This window comes from Taudactylus pleione, unplaced genomic scaffold (assembly GCF_031769625.1).
Source record: "Taudactylus pleione unplaced genomic scaffold, aTauple2 ptg000202l, whole genome shotgun sequence".
In the NCBI taxonomy this organism is placed as follows: domain Eukaryota; kingdom Metazoa; phylum Chordata; class Amphibia; order Anura; family Myobatrachidae; genus Taudactylus; species Taudactylus pleione.
In genome coordinates, this window is record NW_028284604.1 from 10,550,732 (window position 1) to 10,574,621 (window position 23,890).

At 42.6% G+C, this 23,890-nt stretch overlaps 1 protein-coding gene across 3 annotated transcripts in view; it reads right to left on the reverse strand.

The window, feature by feature from the left end:
* CCDC112 (coiled-coil domain containing 112) overlaps positions 1-23,281 on the reverse strand; it is a 30,442-nt gene extending 7,161 nt beyond the window's left edge. Inside the window, exons 1-9 of one of the 3 annotated variants that reach the window (XM_088477696.1) lie at positions 23,182-23,281; positions 18,199-18,311; positions 17,530-17,651; positions 15,576-15,665; positions 10,074-10,149; positions 8,932-9,316; positions 6,729-7,145; positions 3,080-3,175; positions 376-494 (exon numbers count right to left, since the gene is read on the reverse strand). In XM_088477696.1, coding sequence (XP_088333822.1) covers positions 376-494; positions 3,080-3,175; positions 6,729-7,145; positions 8,932-9,316; positions 10,074-10,149; positions 15,576-15,665; positions 17,530-17,651; positions 18,199-18,311; positions 23,182-23,211 — 1,448 coding nt within the window. In that variant the 5' untranslated portion in view covers positions 23,212-23,281. Of the gene's footprint in view, positions 1-375; positions 495-3,079; positions 3,176-6,728; positions 7,146-8,931; positions 9,317-10,073; positions 10,150-15,575; positions 15,666-17,529; positions 17,652-18,198; positions 18,312-22,242; positions 22,391-23,181 lie in introns of those variants that run through there. The other 2 variants (XM_088477694.1, XM_088477695.1) reach the window with 2 other exon arrangements.
* Between the last annotated feature and the right edge of the window lie 609 nt (positions 23,282-23,890).

Consider the following 23,890-nt stretch of genomic DNA (forward strand, 5'->3'; position numbering starts at 1 on the left):
TTTTCAAATGCACTGGATTTGTTGGTTCAGACACAGGACACAGGAATTTATGTCACCGCAGCTCAAATGACTGCAGTATCCACTTTTTGACTTGTGTTTGATCCCATTAGAACAAAGGTGTGGGATGGGCTTCAGCCATCTTTAATGGAGAGAATACTTACCTTTAACAGAACTGCAAAGAAATGCCAGATTATCAGTAAATATAAATGTATTTTATGTTCATGCTCTAAATTGCAAACTAAAAAGTTGGATTTGCCCTTTAAGAAATTGCTTTGAAATTTCAACATTTCAGAATACAATTTGTGAACGGTTTATATGTTTTTAGATATGTAGAAATATATATTTTTAAATATGAAGAAACATGCACAGTATTACCGGTGTGGAATGTTCAAAACTGGACCAGATCCCGTTGGGCCTATGTTCTTACAGCGTTCTTCCCATCCTTTAGTAAGTTTACACAGTCTGGAAGGATCTCTTTCAACATGAACTTGTACCTGTTTTTATAAAACACATGAAATTATACAATGCCCCATCATTAACTACCAGGTAATAAATAACTGAAATGCTCCCTCCAAGTCAACAAAAAAAAAATTAAGTTTGGCCACTGATTCTGGAGAACAAGCACATACAGGTAACAGATGAATACAATGGACACAAACATTAATATATTTGAGGGCCTATATAAAAACTGTTGTACAGGTACTGCATAGAAAAGGCAGTGCTACAACCAATCATGTTCTCCTCTTTTTCTAATACAAGCATCTGATTGGGTTCTATCAGTAACATCAACTCTCCTGTGTTACAGTATTCATAAACATCCCACTTCTGTTTTTTCTCAACACTGATTACAGGGGGATGTAGTCAGCACCCCGGCGTGCGGTATGCCAACAGGCGAAATACCGGCGCCAAATTCCCGACAGCAGAATCCTGACCGCCGGCATCCCGAAGGTAAGTATCGGGCGTTAGGGTTAGGGTGTGGGGTTAGGCATTAGAGGGAGGGTTAGGCACTAGGGGGAAGGGTTAGGTTTAGGGTGTGGGGAGGGGGAGGTTAGGTTTAGGCACTAGGGAGGGAGGTTAGGTTTAGGCACGAGGGAGGGAGTGTTAGGTTTAGGGTGCGGGGAAGGGGAGGTTAGATTTAAGCACTAGGGGTTGAGGTTAGGGGTAGCGGTAAGTCTTAGTTTCTTTCCTTATGGGTGTCGGGATTCTGACTGTCAGGACGTCGCTGTCGGCATTCTGACCAGCAGCATGCCGACCACTGGGATCTCATACCCAACCCAATTACAGGATAGATACTAACCTAGTGTATATTTACAGGGGTTGTTCTCTTTGTTTGTTGTTTTATATATAAAATTGTACTTTGAGTTTCCTTTATACTGCTAATGTATATCAATTTTATTGTTTTTAATATTATAATAAATGTAACAAATTACTGCTATTCATCCGTTTTTCATATATACAATCATACTATTTTATTTTTTTATTTTAAAGCGCTGGTTTCTATATTATTACTTTTGTTGTTCTCTTTGAAACAACCTCCTCATAAATAACTGCAGGATCCAAAAGACTACATTTTAAGTGGAACCCGCTATTTTGTTTTATTTTATTTATCTATGATGCATATGAAGAAACTGTAGAAGAAAAGCAGTTTTTCCCCCAATATCTCAGAGGGTGAAGTCAAGTGTGAAACCAAGGCAGCGGGCTTGAGAGACTGTGGAAACTGTGGGGTTGCTTGCAGTGAGGGAGGTCCGAGGGGGAGGTGGTAACTCCAAGGAGATGATAGGCTCTGTTTTAGACACATTGAGCTTTAGTTAGCGTTGGAACATCCATGTGGAGATAGCAGAACCACAGTTGTTCACACAAGATAGTAGGAAAATAAAGATGGGCCAGAGCCTTTCCTAGTCCCATGTATACTCTGACATACCATTACTACTGTTCAGTGGTTTAGGCAGGGGGAAGAGGGTTGCAGGGGGAGCGATAACTTCCCCTGCTGAAAAACAGTCAATTATCTGGTCCTGGCAGATGCACTTAATGTCTCTATTTATTTTTTTGTTGCCCGTAACAGCGGCAGCTGTGATAACTGGCTGTCGGCAATGCATCTTTCCGGGGAAGGGGGCTGTTCGTGGTCACTGTGTGCACGTGTGCCTGACTGGTCCGGAGTCTGGCCACTGTTCAGACTGTGTATCTGACTAGCTGTGCTGAGAGGTCTGATTGGCTGCGCTGTGCATCATCTCAACAAGGGGTGTTCCCAAACTCCCAGGAGTCTGGACCAGCAGTGTGGCATAACGTGAACTACAGTTTACACTACAATCTGGCATAATGTGAACTACAGGGTACATATAGTGTGGCATAATGTAAATTTTTGGGCATAATGTAAATTACTGGGGCACTACAGTGTAGCATAATGTGACCTGCCAGGGCACTAAATTGTGGCATAATGTGATTTAGGGCCTGATTCAGACCCACTCGCGAGCGCTGAGCACTCGCAAGCGGGTCGATGGTGCCCTAGCCGTCGTGCGCATGCGTGAGACCCGTCGTCGCTATGGGTCTCGCACCAAAGGGGGCGTGCTGTCGATGTTGAGTGACAGCACGCCCCCCATGGGAACGCCTACCTTCTGGGGCCGGCCCCACTGACATCACTAGTGATGTCAGTGGGAGTGCTTTTGGCTCTGATAGAGCCAAAAGCACTCCTGGGCTTGCGGTAGCAAGACCCTACCGCAGGGTCTCGTCGCAAGCCCGATGGTCGCGATGGCCTTGACCATCGCGACCATCATTTTGGCCGCTCGCATAAGCTGTGGGTTGTCACCCACAGCTATGCGAGCGGCCAGGAGGCAGCTCCAATAAGATGTAGGAGGGCCCTGATTCAGAGCGTCCGGCTCTGAATCAGGCCCTTAGTGTGGTAGGGCCCATTTGAGTTGCGTGCCTACATGTGAAGGCACCCAACTCACTACAGGTCTGCATTTATTCTGAATACCTTTATGCCCGTTTATTGTTTGTACTGTTTTCCCCACTGACAAGCAATGCAGAGTACTTTGCTTTCCAACAGCAATAAAAAGATTCAAGCAATATAAAAACGCATTACCTTTTCTTTTAATTTTGCCAGTCTCTTTTCTTTTTCTTTTGCAGCTTCTTCTTTAGCCCTTTTGTCATTTGCCTTTTCCTCAAGTTTATTTTGATCCTAGAAAAAAAAATATACAAAATTTTGCTGTGTAAATCCAGATTACACTTTACTGTATTATTTAGGGTCATGAAAACACCTTTCTGTTGCTGCCTAATGCTGGGTAAACACTTGCTGATGGGTCGGCCGACCCGCCATCCTATCCAACGATTGGTGTCTGTCGATGTGTCTACGCTGACACCACAACTGGGCGAGCATTTGAACTTGCCCGCCCAGTTGAGATGTCAATCATCGCCGGGGCCCTGTAATAAGTGTACGGGTGGTAGACGTGTCACCCATACACACATCGAGATATGCCGATATGTCTGCAAGAGATATCGTCATCGGCTGTGCTGCAGGGCAGATGCGATAGGTCAGTGTACAACGTCGTTCACAGACATATCTTCTGTACACACCTGTCGATGCACTACAGATATATCGCCCATTCAACTGAACGGGCGATATATCTGCCAGTGTGTACCCAGCTTAACACTACTTGTTGCCGATATTGTTGAGCGACTAATCTGTGCATGCGTCTAGGTCCATTACCGTAGTCGCTCACAGCGAGTATCGCAGTATGATAGTGAGGGAGCGTTTGAGGGCAGTAACAGGGGAGTGGCGGCAAAAAAATCAGATGGGGCATGTCGTAGCCTGCGTGTGTGATGCCGTACGCAGATAGTATGGCTCCGGAGTCTCAGTTCTTGCAGCAATTCTGTGCAACCATAGGGTTACTCAGGACTCAGATTATCGTCTGATCTGCGACCGATAGGGTGGGGAGTTTGACTGGGGCGGTACACCTGTCAAACCGTAATGCAGGTGTCCTAAGGCGAGCTCAGGGAGGACAGAAGCCTCCCGTACACTGGGCCTGATTCAGACCCGCTCGCGAGCGCTATGCGCTCGCAAGCGGGTCAATGGTGGCCCAGTGCGCATGCGCACGACGGAGCCGGCTCCGTCGTGCGCATGCGCGAGACCCGGATAGCGACGGGCAAACTGTTGCTCCGGGTCTCGTACCAAAGGGTGCGTGCTGTCGATGTTGAGTGACAGCACACCCCCTTTGGTGGGCGGGCCGGGGGCATGGCTGCCCAGACGGAGGCGTTCCCATGGGAACGCCTACCGTCTGGGGCCGGCCCCACTGACATCACAAGTGATGTCAGTGGGAGAGCTTTCGGCTCTGGTTGAGCCGAAAGCTCTCTGGGGCTTGCGGCAACGAGACTCTACCACAAGGGTCTCGTCGCAAGCCCATCTTCCTGGCCACTCGCTATAGCTGTGGGTGGTGACCCACAGCTATGCGAGCGGCCAGGAGGCCGCTCTAAGAAAACAGAAGGCCGGCCCTGATTCAGAGCGAGCGCTGTGATGGCATTAGCGTATAGCGTACGTGTCTGATGAAATTTAGCAGCTGATGCTAAATTAAAAATTGAGACTACAGTCAGCTGAGCAGCTGTGATGCTACTGGCCCTGCACATGTATATGAATCCACCAATCCACACACTGCTATCCATCACACCAAGCCTGTCAAGCTGCCAGTCACTCTGCTGTGCTAGAACAGTACCTCCTCTGACAACCTGCTACTCAGGAGTGACAGACATTTAATGGTTAGAAATAACAGTGAAAACAGGGACACTGGTAAGAATAGGATTCTGTTCTCCATTGTCTAGTTATCAAAAATTATCATGTAACATTAAAAAGGTATAATAGCTGTTTTTACTTTTCGGGGCATCTGCCTTTATTAGGATTTAAAAATTGTATGCCAAGAAAAATATCAAATTCAAGTTCACTGACGTATGTACAACTGCAGCCAAAATATTTTTAAATATAATGTAGTTAAAAACACTGTTTGGGAACAACAATCTATTTTTCTGTTCTTCGCAGCATTCTCAGGGCCTGATTCAGAGACAGACGGTAATGCAATCGCAACTGCATTTACTGATGGATTACAGTTGCTAAAATATGCTAATGCATATAAATGTTGGTGTTATTGTACAGTTTTATGCACAATTACCATGGCAGCATTGTAGCAGGGTACATCACTATCTGGGCAGTCCGCCACCTGCACTTTAGGGTAACGTACATGCACACTGACGTATTTTCTATCATCAGTCAGCTTTAATATATGAACAGAGCTGTACCTGATGAACCATAACAACTATCACATGTACACCGATCAGCCATAACATTAAAACCACCTGCCTAATATTGTTTAGGTCCACCTTGTGCAGCCATACGAGGCATGGACTCCACAAGACCTCTGAAGGTGTCCTGCGGTATCTGGCATGATGTTGTTAGCAGCAGATCCTTTAAGTCCTGTAAGTTGTGAGGTAGGGCCTCAATGGTTCGGACTTATTTTCCAGCACATCACTCAATCAGATTAAGGTCTGGGAAATTTGGAGGCCAAGTCAACACCTCCAACTCTTTGTCATGTTTCTAAAATGAGTCCTGAACAATTTTTGTACTGAGGAAGGGCACATTATGCTGCTGAAAGAGGTCACAGCCATCAGGGAATAACTTTGCTATAAAGGGGAGTACTTGGTCTAGAACAGTGTTTAGGTAGGTGGTATGTGTCAAAGTAACATCCACATAAATGGCAGGACCAAGGTTTCTTAGCAGAACATTGCAGAGAGTATCTCACTGCCTCTACCAGCTTGCCTTCTTCCCATAGTGCATCCTGGTGCCATCTCTTCCCCAGGTAAATGACACACGCACCTGGCCGTCCACATGATGCAAAAGAAAATGTGATTCATCAGACCTGGCCACCTTCTTACATTGCTTCATGGTTCAGTTCTGACACTAACGTGCCCATTGTAGTCACTTTCAGCAGTGGACAGTCAGCATAGGCTGACCAGTCTGCGGCTATGCAGCCATAGACTCAGCAAGCTGCAATGCACTGTGTCTTCTGACACCTTTCTATCATAGCCAGCATTAACTTTTTCATCAATTTGTGTTACAGTAGCTCTTCTGTGGGATCAGACCAGACAGGCTAGCCTTCACTTGAGCCTTGGGTACCCATGACCTTCTCGCCGGTTCACTGGTTGTCTTTCCTTGGACCACTTTTGGTTGGTACTAACCACTGCATACCAGGAACACCCTACAAGCTCTGCCATTTTGGAGATGTTGTGACCCAGTCATCTAGTGATCACAATTTGGCCATTGTCAAAGTCACTCAGATAAACGCTTTCCAATTTTTCCTGCTTCCAAAACACCAACTTCCAGGACCAAATGATCACTTGCTGCCTAGTATATCTCACCCCTCGAAAGGTGCCATTGTGTGTGAATAATCAATGTTATACACTTCACCTGACAGTGGTTTTAATGTTATTGCTGATCGGTATGCATCTCTCCTGTGCATTTCTGACACAGATGAGAGGGGTCAGAGGTCAGACGAACTGTCATTACATTCCAACGTGATGGCATCATTTTAATCAGCAGTCAATTTTATTAAGTAGATTATTATTATAGTACTATTTCTACATGCTTTTGTATATATTATGTAACATTTCTCAACACAATAAATGTGATGATGTTGTGATCTACAATAATTTACTACTACTATTACAGAATACACACCTCTGTTACTTACCCTATCTTGAAAACGACATATCTCATATGCAGCTAGTCTCCTCTTCTCTTCTCTCTCTGCTTCTTCCAGGACTTCTTGTTCCAGCCTTAGAAACTCTTCTTGCTCCTTCCTGATCCGTGTATGCTCCTCCACTATCAGCCTAACTTCCAGCTGACGCTGGCGCTCTTTCCTCTGTTTTCTCTGATGCTCTTCCTCTTCTTTCAGTCTTTCCTCAAGTCTGGCAGCAGCCACTATCTCCTTCTGCCTCTTCCAGGTCTCTAGTTCCTGTTGCTGCTTCCTCTTTTCCTCTTCTATCTTCTGTTTTTGAGCCTCTTCACGCTGCCACCGATCGAACTCAGTAACTTCTTTTGTCTTTTCCTGAACCTCTGACATTTCTTGTTTTTTTTGCTCTTTTCTTGATTTCCACTGTTGTATAGACTGAAAAAGAAAGAACCTAACATTGTACCACAAATCTAACATACAATTTATCAGTCTTCAATCTGCAGTGCTTCTGCTAGTTTAAGCCACATGCAGATATAAGAAAATGTGATTATCACTGAATTTGATCTATGGCACTAGAATCAGGGTTTGTGCACAGGAAGTGAAAGATAGCAGCTTAATAGGGCAGAAATGTCTTATTTAAAATGCCAGGTAATTTATGCCATGCTTCCAGTCCACACGGCAAATTAATTTCGAGGAATTGCCCTTTTCAGTTGCCAAATATCAGGACTGCTGGTAGGTATCTACCCATGTGGACCATTTTAATTTTGATGGCATTATGCTTTAGTTATGATTTGTGACAAAATCTAAAGGATAATTGCATACTGTATAATGCAACAAAGTACACATAGTAAAAAGTATTATGAGATGTTCTTTTGTCATTTGAATAAGTTCATTGTTTTTACGATTCATAAACTATTTGCATATGTTGAATATCAATTTTTTTACTATTAATTTTAAGAATACCCAGTAAAGAAACATTTTCATATATATATAATTAATGGATATAATAATCCTGCGCACTGAGCTGTCTTGTGATAGAATGGCCAGCTGCTAACAACCCAATATGCACCCTTCCATATATATATATATATATATATACATACAATTATAAATAATACAGGTGTAGCGCTCGGCCTAATCTGTAGATGGTGTGTTGTTGATTTATAATACAACGTTCTGGGAGTATTCTTTCATGCCAAATGAAGAATATAACATATCTATATGTATTAATCTAAATCCAATGTAATGACGATGTCATACACATGAAGACATAAAACAATATTTTACTTATTCAAAATAGGACAATAAATATAACAATAGTGAAATAATAAGCACAAATAAAGAGTGGTTGATGGGGTACCAGTGCTTGGTATGATTCACGTGAATAACACTTTTAATCCAATACTCTAGGATTAGAAGTGTAATTCACGTGAATCATACCAAGCACTGGTACCCCATCAACCACTCTTTATTTATGCTTATTATTTCACTATTGTTATATTGCCATATTTTGTGTTATTTTGAATAAGTAAAATATTGTTTTATATTTTCATGTGTATGACATCGTCATTACATTGGATTTAGATTAATACATATAGATATGTTATTTTCTTCATTTGGCATGAAAGAATACTCCCAGAACATTGTATTATAAATCAACAACACACCATCTACAGATTAGGCCGAGCGCTACACCTGTATTATTTATAATTTTCATATATATGTGTTATTGTAGGGGTGGCCATTAAGCGGCCCCCAGATGTTTTAAAACTACACATAGCCAGCATGCCCTGCCTTAATTTTACTACACATCCCAGCATGCCCTGCCACACTTTTGCTATTTAGCCATGCTAAAAATGTTGCACTGCATGCTGGGATTTGTAGTTCAACAACAGCTGGAGGGCTGCTTATTGCCCACCCCTGTGTTATAATGTTAGCAGTTATTATCATCATTACAGGGTGACGCATACAGAAAGATGCAGGAGTTAGAATTTTAAATCTTTTCTCAAGGATACTCAGCAGGTCAGTCTTAAGGATATCCAACCGAAAACATGGCCTGTTTGATCAATACGTGTTGATGGGTTGGGAATAGTGTAAGACAACTGTATTCAGCTTAATATCTATCAGATTATCTTAAAATGTTGATATCTTAAATATTTCTTAAACGAAACTCCACAAATCAGAAACGTAATATGTGTAAACTGCAAATAATTGTTCTCACTTCTTTCTTCTTCTCTTCTAGAGAGAGAAACTTCTGATACCAGGCTTCATGTTGTTGTACATCCTCCTGTGTCCTGCTTGGAAGGTATGCCAGGGCCTCTTCTAGATACGAGGGCTTGCCCTTATGCTTGGTCCACACTTTTAGGAAGTTTTGGTGGTCAAAATCATCCCATCCTCCCAGACGGCCTCCTGTCTGTTGGAGAAACTTTTCAAATGCCACCACTTCTTCTGGGAGCCGGCTGAAAACCACAGTGTCTATTACAGCTTTACCGGAGGGAGCCTTAAAGGACTGTCCTGGCTCATGGTTTAATGATGCCTCTATTTTTTTCTCCAGGACAGTCAGCTCAATAGTAGTTGTCTTTTCTTCCTTCATTAGCTCTTCATATCTAAAACATTATGAAAACCCAAGTTATATATATCCCAAATCCCTAAACTATTTCAGTATACGTGCCCCATGTGCAGTTCACACAACACACCAGCATCAAAAAGTAATAGAGAGCGCTTTAAAATGTTGAAAGTATTATCAGTTGTTTGAGCATATTTTGCAAGGTTAAATAAGAATTTTCCCATTGATTTCATGGTAAAAATGGCCCCTGAGGCTGCTTTGCCATTAAATCTATGGTTGGAAAATCACTGATATTGGAGAGGAACGCAATCCATACTGGAAAACAAAATATGCTGATATGCTTACTGAACATTTATATGATGGAAATAATCAACACTAAGCGATGAGATATTTTAGTTAATATATTTTGCTATTTACATTTGATAACTGGGACACAGGAAAACAAAGTGTCTGGTCATAGGTCACAAAAAGCGGACACCAGGAGCTGACCCAGCATCTCCAAGAGTCACTGTTACATGGTTAGCAGTCGGAATATGTTATATAGTATAAAGCAATATGAACTAGTTGTTTTACCAACAGTTTAATATTAATACTGCACTGTCGCACATTAACCTTCTTCCCCTAGCCTGAGCATGTAACTTTCTGCAGCGATTCATTACAGAAAATCTAAAAATGTCAGATGTGTAGAAATATGTCCATGGTAAGTCTACCAAAGACAATGAAAGAACACAGACAGAATTGTTATACATATCAGGAGAATTACAGGTAAGAAAAACAAATATGTTTGAATAACTTACATTATCCGTTGTTCTTCTTTAAAAGTAGAGATTGCATTGTCTACGTCTTCCATCATTTCTCTAAGTTTCTCAACAACTGCAAGATAAAATAACTGAATCACAAGAGGCTCTCTCAAATTTCACATATCTGAAATGTGTCAAGTTCACAGGTATTAATTATTAATACAAGCACCTTTTATACTGTCTTTTCAGGACAGGTAGGGATTCCATTTGCCAGTATATTAGTACATATTTTGTATTTAAGCATGGAAACATAAGCAACTGTAGGATTTTGTATTGTTACTATATATTTAACAATGGGAGATGTTTACGTCCCATTGAAGACTTAGTTGCAAAATAACCTCCCTGTTGCAGTTACTAATACCTATCCCTACACAGCCATATATTCTACTTATTTACTTATTTATTAACATTAATTTTATAGCTCAAACGTACTCTGCATGCTTTATAACTGAGAATAAACAAAGTAACAAAACAACACAGGAAAGCCTTGCTCATAAGCTCACAGCTCCAAAAGTATCCCTATCATTAGGGCTGAAATACTAAGATATTGTATAATTCAGTATGTAGTCATTATGTTGAAATTCAGAATGTTAACAGCATGGGGATGTAGTTAGCAGACCGGCGGACACGATGCCGCCGGTCTAAATCCCGACGGTGCAAGCTCGACATGGGACTTAAAATAGGCATCAAAATACCGACGCCTAACTTAACCCCCAACGCCGGAATACAGACAGACGCCATCCCAAACGAGGTAAGCCAGGGGCGTCTTAGCTGTTAGTCTGAGGGAGGGTGGGGGGGTGGGCGTGTTAGGGTTAGGTTTGGGGGGGAGGGGGGAGGTTAGGGTTAGGCACCCCTGGGGGGTTTAGGGTTAGGTTTAGGCACCCCTGGGGGGGTTAGGCACAAAGGGGGGAGACTTAGGTTTAGACACTAACGGGGAGGGTTAGGATACAGGGTGGGGAGGGTTAGTGTTAGGCTACAAGAAGGGAGGGTTAGGGGGAGAAGGGGGGAGGGTTAGTATACTTACCCGAACCGTCAGGATACCGACCATCGGAATGCTGCTGTCGATAATTTGACAGGAGGCATCCCGACTGCCAGTATTACATACCGATTTCAACAGCATGATATAGACATGGTCTGAATGGTCACAACACGTTAACATTGTCAGAATATTCACATTTGATTTTAGGGTTAGGCTTCAACTACAGTTAGAGTTAGGCTGCAATAAGGGTTGAGAACACACTTATCCAATCTGCGGTCATCCGACCCCTGATCGACCAGTTGTACCAGTGTACCCTCAACCGACTGATGCGCTCAGCTGATCCTGGTCGCCCGGTCTAGTGATTTTTAAACATGCTTAAAAATCAGGAGACCCGACCGCTGATCAGCCGACCAATATGCTGGTGTGTATGCTGCATAGACCAGAGCTGGTGACCGATCTCCGGAGCAGCAGCACCCACGGGCTACTTAACACCAGGTCCCAGGCATGGTTTTGTGCCAGCAGTCGGAGGGATCCCGGTAAATTCTACTGATGCAGCGGAATCCAGCAGATGCCACTGACATGGCTGTGGGCCTGTGTCATGGATGATCCAGTTCTTGTCAGCCATTGCTGCAGAGTTTAACAGCGGCTGTGGGTTCAGAGGTGGCTGGCTCATTAAAATACCCCCTGGGGTTAGCTGATATTATGCAGTGCGAGGCAGCGGCAGGCAGTCCGTCGGAGGTGAAGGAGCAGAGAAGAGCTCCTGAAGAAGAAGCCGGAAGTCCTGGGGGGTGGTGGCCATACAAAAGAGCATAAACAGGCCATTGCTTACCTGGTGAAGATACGTTCAATAAAGTATTAAAGCATTCAGTGTCCTGTCTTTAATTTAAGATTTTGTTTACAGGCAGACTACAGGTGCCAGCGGGCCCTTAATGTCCATACATTCTGGCACTTGTAGTTCCACGTTCCTTGGGAGGGGGATCTCATTTATTTTTGGAGTCCACACTTTCTGAGGAATTCCAGCCCTGATCTGAACAGTTTGGGACTGGTTTATGCGATGGCAGAGGGACACCATGCTGTGTGTCTCCCCTGCTATGGCATTACCACCCAGCTGTTTCAGGCTAGTACTGGTTATTTGAAATAGGGAGAACCCGACACCGTTTTTCCCCCTATTTTCCAATACCAGCCCAGGCTCAGAGGTCTGAGGCTGGTTACTGTTTGGGGGGAATCCAAGCATTTTGTGTTTTGTTTTTTTTAAAAAGGAGATTTATGGTCTTACCTGGTTAAATTCTTTTCTTCGGAATCCATAGGGGACACAGGCATTACCTTGGGTATAGGTTGGAGGAGAAGTACTGGCACCAACTACTTAAACCTTTTCTCCCATCAGCCCCTACTCGTTCTCCCCTATACCCCGCCACAGCCCAGGCAGATTAGTTTAGTTATCAAGCCCAAGGCAGGAGCAAGAAGAGAAGAGAAGGAAGACCAAAACATACACAGAGGTCCAAACACCCAGAAACACCAAAATGAGAACTGGAAGCAGAGTAAAAAACAGCAAGCCCAGTGCCTCAGGGTGGGCACCCTGTGTCCCCTATGGATTCCGAAGAAGAGGATTTAACCAGGTAATACCATGAATCTCCTTTTCTTCTTCATGCCATAGGGGACACAGGCATTACCTTGGGACATCCCAATGCTATCCCCTTAAGGAAGGAGACGCGCCGGAGCTGCACTTACAACCCTTCGGCCAATATCCACGACCGCGGTAGCTAAGGTGTCAAATGAATAGAATCTTAGGAAAGTATGGGCGGAGGACCATGGCGGGTGCTCTATCGAATTGCTCAGCCAAGGTACCCTGGCGAGCTTCCCAAGAATTACCCACCGATCTGGTGGAATGAGTCCTCACCACAGACGGCACAGGAAGGCCTGCAACACGGATAGTCAAACAGGGTCAACTGGCCAAAGTCCACCCTGAAGGCGGCCAGAGCTGTCCATGACAGTCATAGAAGACAAAAAAATAACCCATCCTAAGGAGTTCCCGGGTCCTAATCAGCAAGGACCCGAGGGTCCCCACAACGTCTAGATAGGCCTCCTCTGAAAAACAATCGGGTGCCCGAAAAAACAGGGTACCAGATTTCCAGAGTAATGAGAAAACTAAAGACTACCCTAGGAAGGTAGCTTAAGCGACTTCGAAAAACTTTCCTGACCAAGAAAAAACAAATGGGGAGTGCAAGGATAGTGTACCAAAGTCTGACACCCGCCGGGTCGCTGCAATAACTTGTAGGAAGACAGATGTTCAAGTAAACTAACGAATGTCCACCAAGAGCAAAGGCTCAAAGGCTGACAACTGAAGAGCATGAAGCACCAAAGACCAGTGCCAAGCTGTCAGTGGAGGAACAAATGGGGGCTATATGAGGAGTACTCATAAATAAAAGGTCCATACTTCAGGTAACAGAGCAAACTGACTCTGGAAGAAGACCAAAAGAGCAGTTAAACCCTTGCAAAGAAAAAAGACGGAGGTCCAAATCCAGACCCGCCTCGAGTGAACTCGAGAGAGAGAGAAAAAACACTCTGGGGTTAAATTCACTGTCAAAATACCAAGCGAATTAAGTCCGCCAAAGTGGTGAAAAAATTCTGCAGAGAAAGGCATACAGGCATTCAGCAAAGTACGACTGACTGCACTGGAAAAGCCCTAAATTCGTAGGACGGATGTCTCAGGAACCACCCCATTAAAACAAGACGGTTCAGAACCGGATGGAAAAAAAAAATTAAAGAGATAAAATTAAAGAAAAAAGCAAAAAAAAAAAAGCCTAGACTGCTTAAAAGCCGGGGAATAAGTCAGGGCTGATTGGAGAAAATGTTTAACTAGTTGGTGCCCGGACTCCTCCTGCTCCAGCCTATACCCAAGGTAATGCCAGTGTCCCCTATGGCATGAAGAAGAAATTAACCATTAAATCTCTAAAAAAAACTTAATGAAGCCGGGACATAACTACCATTGGTGCAGGGGGTGCTGTTGCTAAGGGGTGTACAGTGACACAATCCTTTCAGCAGATTGTTTCAGCAAATGCAGATTAGTGGTCTGCTGAATAATTGGACACGTGTGTACGATATACTGGATGTAGAATCTGTGACCAGGTCTGCATGAGGATTGGATAAGTGTGTACCCAGCATTAGAGTTAGATTAGGGTTAGGCTGCAATTAGTGTTAGGCTTAGGGTGGGTATACATCAGAATGACTGGCAATGGGGACTTTCCTTCGTCCCGGACCAAAGGTGATTGTCCGTACACACTGTGCTATTTAATGAATTACTGAACAATATCTTGTTCCATCATTCATTGAATTGCACCACCTCGTAATCTTCTAATTGGCCGTTTAGCACATGCAATAGTAAATCAAGACCAAGATTAACACTGAATAATTTGTTTCCTTTCATGTTTTTGGAAACATGCTCTGAGGAAGACCAAAAGGTTGAAACGCGTTAGTGGCTGCAGGTGTGCACATTGGGAGGTGACCAGACCAGTAATCCAAGGACTCTGTAAGCATCGGGACCCTATTGTGTTTTCTGACCCCTTAGGGCTATCCAGTACCAGTGCTCACTAATAGTGTATGTGTCTGTCATCCTCTAGTTTTCATCCTTTTTTTTTTATCTCCCTTATTGAAGGGTAATTGTATTTGTTTTATTCACTGCATTTTGTACATATGTTTGTCAAAATCCCTTGCAGAAGGGTAGTTTTTATTCATGCTTGTTGTTATAATAAATGTGACAGATAACTTTTCATGAGATACTAGTGTATGAGCTTTCTTATGAGGTTTTTTCCAGCACTAGTTTGATTTTCCAGCTATATCAACTGTTAGTTCCATAAACTAATACCTTTTACCAGGGAAGTGACTATAGAGCTAATGTTGCTTGCTATGGACTCTGTAACTATCTAAAGTGGTCAGGTCCTTGATTGTTGTTAAACTACACTATTTTCTGCAGATGCTGCATTTTTAGGGATTTCTTCCCTATGTCAATCATGCTACAAATGGCTATTTGAAGACAGCTAGTAAAAATATAAATGCACTCTAATATTATGTAACCTGAATATCTAAGATATAATATTGCTACTAAGAATACCATTTATTTTTAGGGAATATTCCATAATACTTATTTAAACTATAATAATTTAAATGAGAACTATGGTCTGAGAAATACAGCAGGATCCTGTATGGGTCTGACAGAAAACAAAAAATGAACTATGTATCTATTGAGACTTGTCTTGGTTTTACTTCTTAATGCAACTTATAAGATGTTATTTTCCCACTAACTACATACAAATGTATTTTCCTTAATTTAACTTCTCATTGGGTATGCTTAACTACCTTCCGGGGGTCTGTGGAGTAACTTGCTTTGGCAACACTTCCCCCACCCCCCCTCTCACTGGTTATACTGGAGCAAATCCACAATCACAGCAACACAAGACAGAAGCCCAGAACATGCTCTCTCAGCTAGCAGCCTGATGTCATGGGAAGGGAAGAGGAGGGCTTACACTCAGGAGTTGGTTTGACATCTTTTAACTGGAGTTGGAGCCTCTTCACATTATTATGTATTTTGGAAAGTTGTTGTTCAGTTTGAACTTCTGTTGAGTAATAAAAAAAATCGAGCACATATTATTATAAATAATTTCTGAATGGCAATATAAATACACTATTAGCGAAGGACATCGTGGTTTGCTGAGCCGTGACTGGTGTGAGCCATGTTTCAATACTACAGACAGTACATCGCTATATACATCAGTGTGTATGTATAGGAAGGATATGAATATAGGAAAGCGGGAGGATATTTGTGGAACTTATGACAATGGATACTACTTGTGGGTAGATATACATGGAAAAATAGATCACTAAAGATTTTTCAGTTGCACTGAAATTTCATTTTGCTGTCCTGTCAATATGTAATAGTACTTGAATGTTTTTGCAAATTGAAAGGACAGCAAAATAAAATGTGGTTCCCTTCATGATAATTGTAACCATCCAGCTGTACATTATGACAACGAGACTAATGGTTCCGGCAAATGGTAAAAGAAAGCTAGCTTTCGCAGTGGTAGATGAAGCAAGTAAGGGTAGAGATCTACTGGACTTGGTGCCACCTCTAATGGCCCAGTTACTACATCTACTATACAGCTGATGGGCACATTTAGGGGATAGTGACCACCTCATGGTAACGTCTAATTTCAGTTTTAATTATAGCTGCATAGAAAATGGACTTAAGAATGGCAGCACAGACAAGTATTCAGTATTGTAAGCACAGAAACCAAACCGGAAATGTAAACAAAATAAAAAAAAAACTTTACATAATTACTGCTGCAAATACATACTAAATAGTAACAACATTTATATGAATAAAAGACAACTAAAGGGACTGAACATGAATTATAAAAGGAATGTAGCAGAAAACATGCAAAAAAGAAATCACGTTATAAAAGACTGGAGATGAAAAATGGAGTGCAAAGCGCAGCAAATCTAATGACAAACAGATACCTAAAACAGCAACAACCACACAAACTATGATATTGGAACACTAATGATAAAGTATGAAAATAATTGAAGAAGAAAGCATATATTTTAAACATGTTAATTTTTTTGTATATATTCCCAAGAGAGGCAGAAAATACCTGGAAATAGTTGAATGACATATTAGAAACATTACGAACACACAACTTACCAAATACATTATTAACATGCACCCCCTTTTCACTCAAATGTTTAATTACAATGTGAGCATTATAGAAATATATGGAAAAGTGACTATAGTAAGATGGAACACCATAGACACAGGTAGGTCACGTTTAGATGTGATTTCGCACTTTTTCCCCTCAAATTACATGACCCCTAATGTAACAAAATGAACAAATCTAAGAATTAAAACACAAAATTATATTAAACATAAAGCAGATACAAAAGTGTAATGACTGCTAATCTCCAAACCACATTATAGGGTTTCCACTACATATAGAAATACATGACAAGCATGCGGCAGTTGTAATTAAAATTATATACACATTTATAAAAAAAAAATTAAAAGGAAACAGCAGCACAAAGGTGACTGTAAATATCTGCAGTATGAAGTTATCCCTAGTTGTGGTGATATATCAATCGATCACAGGTTCACAAACTCGGGCCTCAGGACCCCAAACAGTGCATGTTTTCCAGGTCACCTCACAAAATCACAAGTTAAATAATTATCTGTTAACTCGCAAAACGTGAACTGTGTGGGGTCCCGAGGAACGAGTTTGAGAGCCACTGCAATAGATTAATAGTCCAACACAAGACAGGTATGTAAAAAGTAGAATTATGGGACATGGGAAACGATCACATACAGTGCAAGGCTATGTGACACATGTTCATACTGAGCCAACGTTTGTTTTTCATATCAAATAACAGAAATCAAGATAAGAATATTGAGGAACTGAACGTGAGAGTAAGAACTAAATGCATATTTACTGTCTGCTTTCCTGCTGCTTGCCAGCCTTTGCTCATATTCTTCCAGTGCACTGTAGTCAATTCGGAAGTCATTATTCTTATTATACAGATGTCCATTCTTGTCTTTTTCTAGAACTGCTATTCTAAAATCAGGGAGAAAACAGATTATAATTTAGATGATTTAACCTTTAAAATCAGATATGGAATTCCATGCATTCCATATATACCTGTGTATGGTCTTATTTTTTTTTACTACTATATTTTAATATAAACTACTGCAAATATTTTCAAAGTAATCGTGATCATAAAAGGACATCCCTTCCTTCTTTAAATCTGTAATAGTGCAAATATAGCTAATGATTGACCAGTATTCCACTTAAAATGGTTTCCAGGAAATCTAAATATTTGCGGCATACAGTATTCCCCCAAAAAACACCCATTTTCGGGGAACACCCGCAAATATTTAGTATCCCCCAGATGAATTATGGAGGGACCGTGGCAGAAATCTCCGATATCTGCCGCGGTTCCTCCATATCCGACAGCAGCCAGTTTCTATGGGGGATGCGAAGCTGTCAGATTTACCAAGCGCATTGCGGCATTGCGGAGCTTGGCCCCTGCAGCTAATGCCATCTGAATCAGAGTTTTGTTACTCATCGGTAAATCCCTGACAAGAGCGAAGTGACCACTTACTGGTGTTTGAGTTTCTCTGCCTCACGGAGGAATTCTGCTTTCTTTGCTTGTTCAGCTTTTAGCTTCCAGTTTTGTGCATTATCTTCACCAGCACTGCAAAAGCTGCCATCATCCTGTACAAAACACACATTAATATAATTATACAACAATAATTCTATGTATAATAGTATGTACTATCTTCTTACAATGCAATATAAAGTATATGACCGCTTCTAAAACCTATTTTCCTATTGCAGTTACCGATGCTGAACAAAATTCAGCATTTTGTACAGGTGAAACAAGTCATGTTACAGGGTAAGAAAGAAGACATTTGAGATACATTTGAGATACCAAAAACAAGGTCTCCTTTGCATGGTTTATAACTAACAATTACAATTATTTTTGCACCCATATTACTTCCTCTGGTGACTGTTCCACAATGTAACCAGAATATATCCAGTTTCCAGAAGAAATACTGAAATAATATAGTGCTATATTTTTGGGGGGTTTCACTTGTTTTCAGCAACTAGTTGTCATTGACCGTTCCTAATGGCACTGTTTGGTCACACCAGCAACTTGCCAACAGTACACCAGCGTGATTCCCCCCAGTCGTAGGAGAGTAATCACGGTCACTGACAGACTTCATCACCAGCCCATGTAACACTTCACAGCTTTTGGGAAATGTATAACTACTGCAGCACCTCTTTGTTGGCTGTTTAGGCGCAATTTTTCATGACCATTTACTGTAGATCAGTACAACAGCTGACCTTCGGGTTAGCGTACATCTCCAGAATACCATAATCACGTAATACAAACTTTCCAATTAAATAATTACATTGAGGAGTCAGTAGGGAAGAGGGCCCAGCTTATAAGGGTTTACCTTCTACGGGAGTATAGGCACTTATCAACACCATTTTACATAAGCTACTCTTTATCAAGTGTAGTCTCAAAAAAACTTCCCATGAATGAGTTGCCCAATAAAGATCCTAGTAAAGTTATTGTATATATACAGTACAAGATCAGTCATTACATTAAAACAACTGACAGGTGAAGTGAATAACATTATCTTGTCGCAATGGCACCTGTCAAGGGGTGGGATATATTATTAGGCAGCAAGTGAAGTCAATGCGGGAACGCACATCACTGGTCATTGCGGCATATCCACTGGCCGATATAATGAACGATAACGATATCGTTCAATTTATCGGCTAGTGGATATGCGGCTTAAGGATCTGATAGTTTAACAAGGGCTAAATTGTGATGGCTATATTACTGGGACAGAGCATCTCTATAAAGGCAGGTTTTGTGGGGTGGTTAGTACATACCAGTGATGCGCAGTGAGGTACATGGCTGGGGAGGCACTGGCTAGTATCAGAGCCAGATTTACACATACATATATGAACCCGAGAGAATATGTGGGCACTATACAAAGGTGTAGCAGTATATAGTGCTGGAAATTTGGAGCGCTTGATCAGGGATGTGCCGAAAATGTAGACAGGGGAGGCAGTGCCTCACCTGCCAGACAGAGTTCTTACTATAAAAATGATTAGAATAATACAAAGAAGATATTTATAATATTTTCTTTACATTTTTCCTATAATTTTTATAGTCAAAACTCTGGAGTATACTTAAGTATGATAGGAAAGGTTCTGCCTCAAATGACCGCACATCACTAATACATCCCAAAATTGGTTGAAGGACAAATGTGAACCGGCGACAGTCATGGGCGCCCATGGCTCATTGATGCGTGTGGGAAGCAAAGGCTGTTTGGTCCTATCCCACAGAAGAGTTGCTGTAGCACTGTACGCTTGCTGCGTATGGGGACGCAGACCAATCAGAGTGTCCATGCTGACCCCTGTCCATCGACAAAAGTGCCTACAATGGGCACGTGACCAACAGAATTGAAGCATGGAGTCTGGTGAATAACATTTTCTTTTACATCATGTGCCAGGTGTTTGTGCGTTGTTTACCTGGGGAAGATATGACACCAGGATGCACTATGGAAAGAAGCCGGCATTGGCAGTGTGACGCTCTGGGCAATGTTCTGCTGGGAAACCTTGGGTCCTGGCAATCAAGTGGATGTTACTTTGACACATACCAGCAACCTTAGCATTGTTGCAGACCAAAGTACACCCCTTCATGGCAACGCTATTACCTGATGACAGTGACCTCTTTCAGCAGGATAATGCACCCTAACACACTGCAAACATTGTTCAGGAATGGTGTGAGGAACATGACAAAAGTTTGAGGTGTTGACTTGGCCTCCAATTCCCCAAATCTCAATCTGATCGAGCATCTGTGGAATGTGCTGGAAAAACCAAGTCCGGGCCATGGAGGTCCCATCTCGCAACTTACAGAACTTAAAAAATCTGCTGCTAATCTCTTGGTGCCAGATACCACAGGACATCTTCAGCGGGCTTGTGGAGTCCATGCCTCAATCAGTCAGAGTTGATTTGGCAGCAAGAGGAGGGACCTGCACAATATTAGGCAGGAGTTATGGCAGATGAGCATGGTCCACTGAGATCACTTACAGTAATATGTCACTGTATTAGTAAACTATTTGGCACATCATACAATTTGCTGATCAATTAGCAAGGTTGACATTTATCCAGCTGCTGCGCTTCAGCTAGAACACCCGGAATGTGTAGCTTTCTGAAACACTACGGTCTCCTGTACTACTGGGTAGTCCAAAAGTCTCCATACCATACATAGGGAAAATTAACACGTTTACAAAATGAAACTATATTCACAAAATACAGATACCCTTTAAGAATTCCTCTGAAAGAAACAAAACATGAATAACCAAAAGGAATGCATTTGAAATAAAATTTTGCGCATAACACCATGGCGCCCATTTATTAATAATCACATTTGCAATACAATCTGGGCGCTACATTACCACCCATGATCGCATTGCAGTATGCGATGATATCGCCGGCATATATCAAATTGCACATCCAGAGACAGGGGCTCCGAATGCAGCCCATCCCTGCGATGTGCTCAGCGTGTAGAGACAGTCTCTTCACTCCTATGCAGGTACATTTTATGAAGTGTAGCCCATAGGCAGCAGCACAACGCCATCTGTTGTGGCTGCTGTAAGTAAATGAAGGGACTGCAGCAGATATTGGAGATATATGCCACAGTCCCTCCATAATGCATCTGTGGTATACTAAGGGGGGAATTCAACTGTCAGCGGTGAGTGGGAATTTGCGTTGCCGTGGCAATTAAATACCGGCAACGGCAGCCTGTCACGCAGCCTTCGCTAGTCGGCCAAATGCCCGATTCGCACAAAGGTGCTCTAAGTGCCTAAACCTAACCACCCCCTTCCACGCTGCCTAAATCTAAGTCCCGGGGGGGGGGGGTGCCTAACCCTAACCCTCCCTCCTCTTGGCCTAACCCTAATCTCCCGGGGGGGGGGTGCCTAACACTAAGTCCCCCCCGGGAGCGCTTGCGGCGCCCGGCATCCCTTCGATTGGGATGCCGGGCGCCGGTCTCCCGCCGTCGGTGAAATGAGCGGCGTCTACATCTGGACGCCAGACATTTCACCCTCGCCGGGATATGACAGTCGGGAATCCGGCTGTCGGTATAATGTCAGCCGGCTTCCCAATTGCATCCCCCACAGGGAATGGGAGACTATTTTATGAATACAGTATCTTTTTGTTAATAAGTGTTATTTTCCCAAAGTATTGAGAACATCCAGGAAGTATAGCGGCACAGTTTGTACACGTTAATTGCAAAGCAGTCATCAAAATAACAATCATTTATTCTAGACCTCTCACTATCTTTCGAAAAACGAAAATGAATAATACTATCGAATTTACTAATTCCAACTATTGCTCAGACAGATGAGAGTACAGGAAGCTGCCTGCAAGGTATAGAGGAAAAGAGCGAGGAGCAGTCAGTGTACTCTCTTTAATACCCATTCGCATGTGAGAGATCAGCACCCATCCAGGTGTAGGAAGAATACATAGCTATCCCCGCAAAGAGACGTTAGTAATTATTGCACAGAACTGTGCCGGACCACCGCCCTATACTCGTCTATGTTCAACGGCTTGCGCTAATTACCTGCTGCTCCGTCTGTATCAGTGCGGTTGCTAGGGAGGCCATGTTCCTTCTCCAACCGTCACACGAAACGTGATACAGACACTTGGGTGGAGCTGTGGCCGGGGACGGGACTCGGGGGGAGGACGCAAGGTGCACACAGGCTGCCACATAATGCATAGTGAGGATTACTCACAGTGCTACTGTATAGGAGTACTGCTGGCTGGAATGCTTTTGTAATTTTCCCTTTATTCCAGTCTCAGTTTGGCATTTTACACAGTATTTTGTTTATTCCTAAAGATTTCTCTCAATAATTTGCATGTCGTATCAGGCTGTTTCTGAGAATTTTATTTGTATTTAATTTGTGTCATACTTGCAGGGTCTCCATAATTTAATGTACTATTTATTAGTGCTTGGTAATTATACAGGCAACATTCTGGTCAATGCTGCCATATGCTGTGACAGGTAAGCTTATATATATTATATATTATTATATATATTCTTATATATGCAGCAGTAGCTGTTCTTATCTATCGTACACTTTTTTACACTTCACCTTTTCTCATTAGAGTGATGCCCAGGGGTGGCTCAGTTGGGCCTGTTTGGGGGTGTCCTGCGGTCTGGATTTCAACCCCAGTATGTTAGGGACCTACCCTCAGAGGTTACCTGGGTGCAGTGGGTAGGCCCATAACCATGGCCATGATTATGCTAAAACCTCTATTTATTGCAAAATTCTATTGCATAATGTATTATATATAATAAGTAATGTTGGAGTTGTGCACTTGTAGTTTTTCTTCTTGTGTTTGCAACAATAGTCTCCACAGGTAGCACCTCCCATTATATATATATTCAGGGTGTGCAGTCTAGGGCCCTCTTTTCTATAAGCCTAAGCTTAGTCAGAATGCCTACCTCCTGGCCACTTGTGAGGCCAGTAAATCTGCATTGGAAGGCGCAGACACTGACCTTAGCATTCCCAGGAAAAGGGTCCGTCATGCTTCTGGAAACACAGACACTGCCGACCTGTCCTTTCTCCCAAATGGCCCCAGCATAACAATCATGCTGCGACTTAGGGGTGGCTGCAATGGTCACTGATTGGCACATGCTCAGTACAGATCTTGTGCATGTGCCTATCATTAAACATTGCAAAGCTATCGGCTTTAAGTACAATTCTGAAACAGGCGCAAGATCACTGGTATTAACATTTTCGTCCTGAAGACCAAAAAACCCTCAAAACATAATAAAAGCTTATCTTGATTATAATTCCATGCAATGGGTTTAATTCACTAAAATGGCAGATGCTGCAAGACTACCAAGTGTCACAAAGTTGTCTTTTTTTTCCCTTTACTATGCATTTGCACATATACAGTAGAACATAGAGAAATGCATCTAAAGTAGTTACTTTACTGATGATGACTTTGGGCCTAAATCAGAGGTGGACTCACTAGTGTAGTGTTACAGCCACTACTATGCCTGTATGGTAATGCTGAGACCTATTGAGACGCCCATCGGATGCGGCTCAAATCCACAGATGTGCCTACGAAGATGTATCCATTGACCACGCCATCGCATATTGCACCTGTGTCAGAGTTCAGCCGGGGATCGGCCGTCCCTTACCGTCCCGCCGGCTTCCTCTGACTTCCCGGGCAGTCGGGCGGCTGGTGCGGTGACGTGG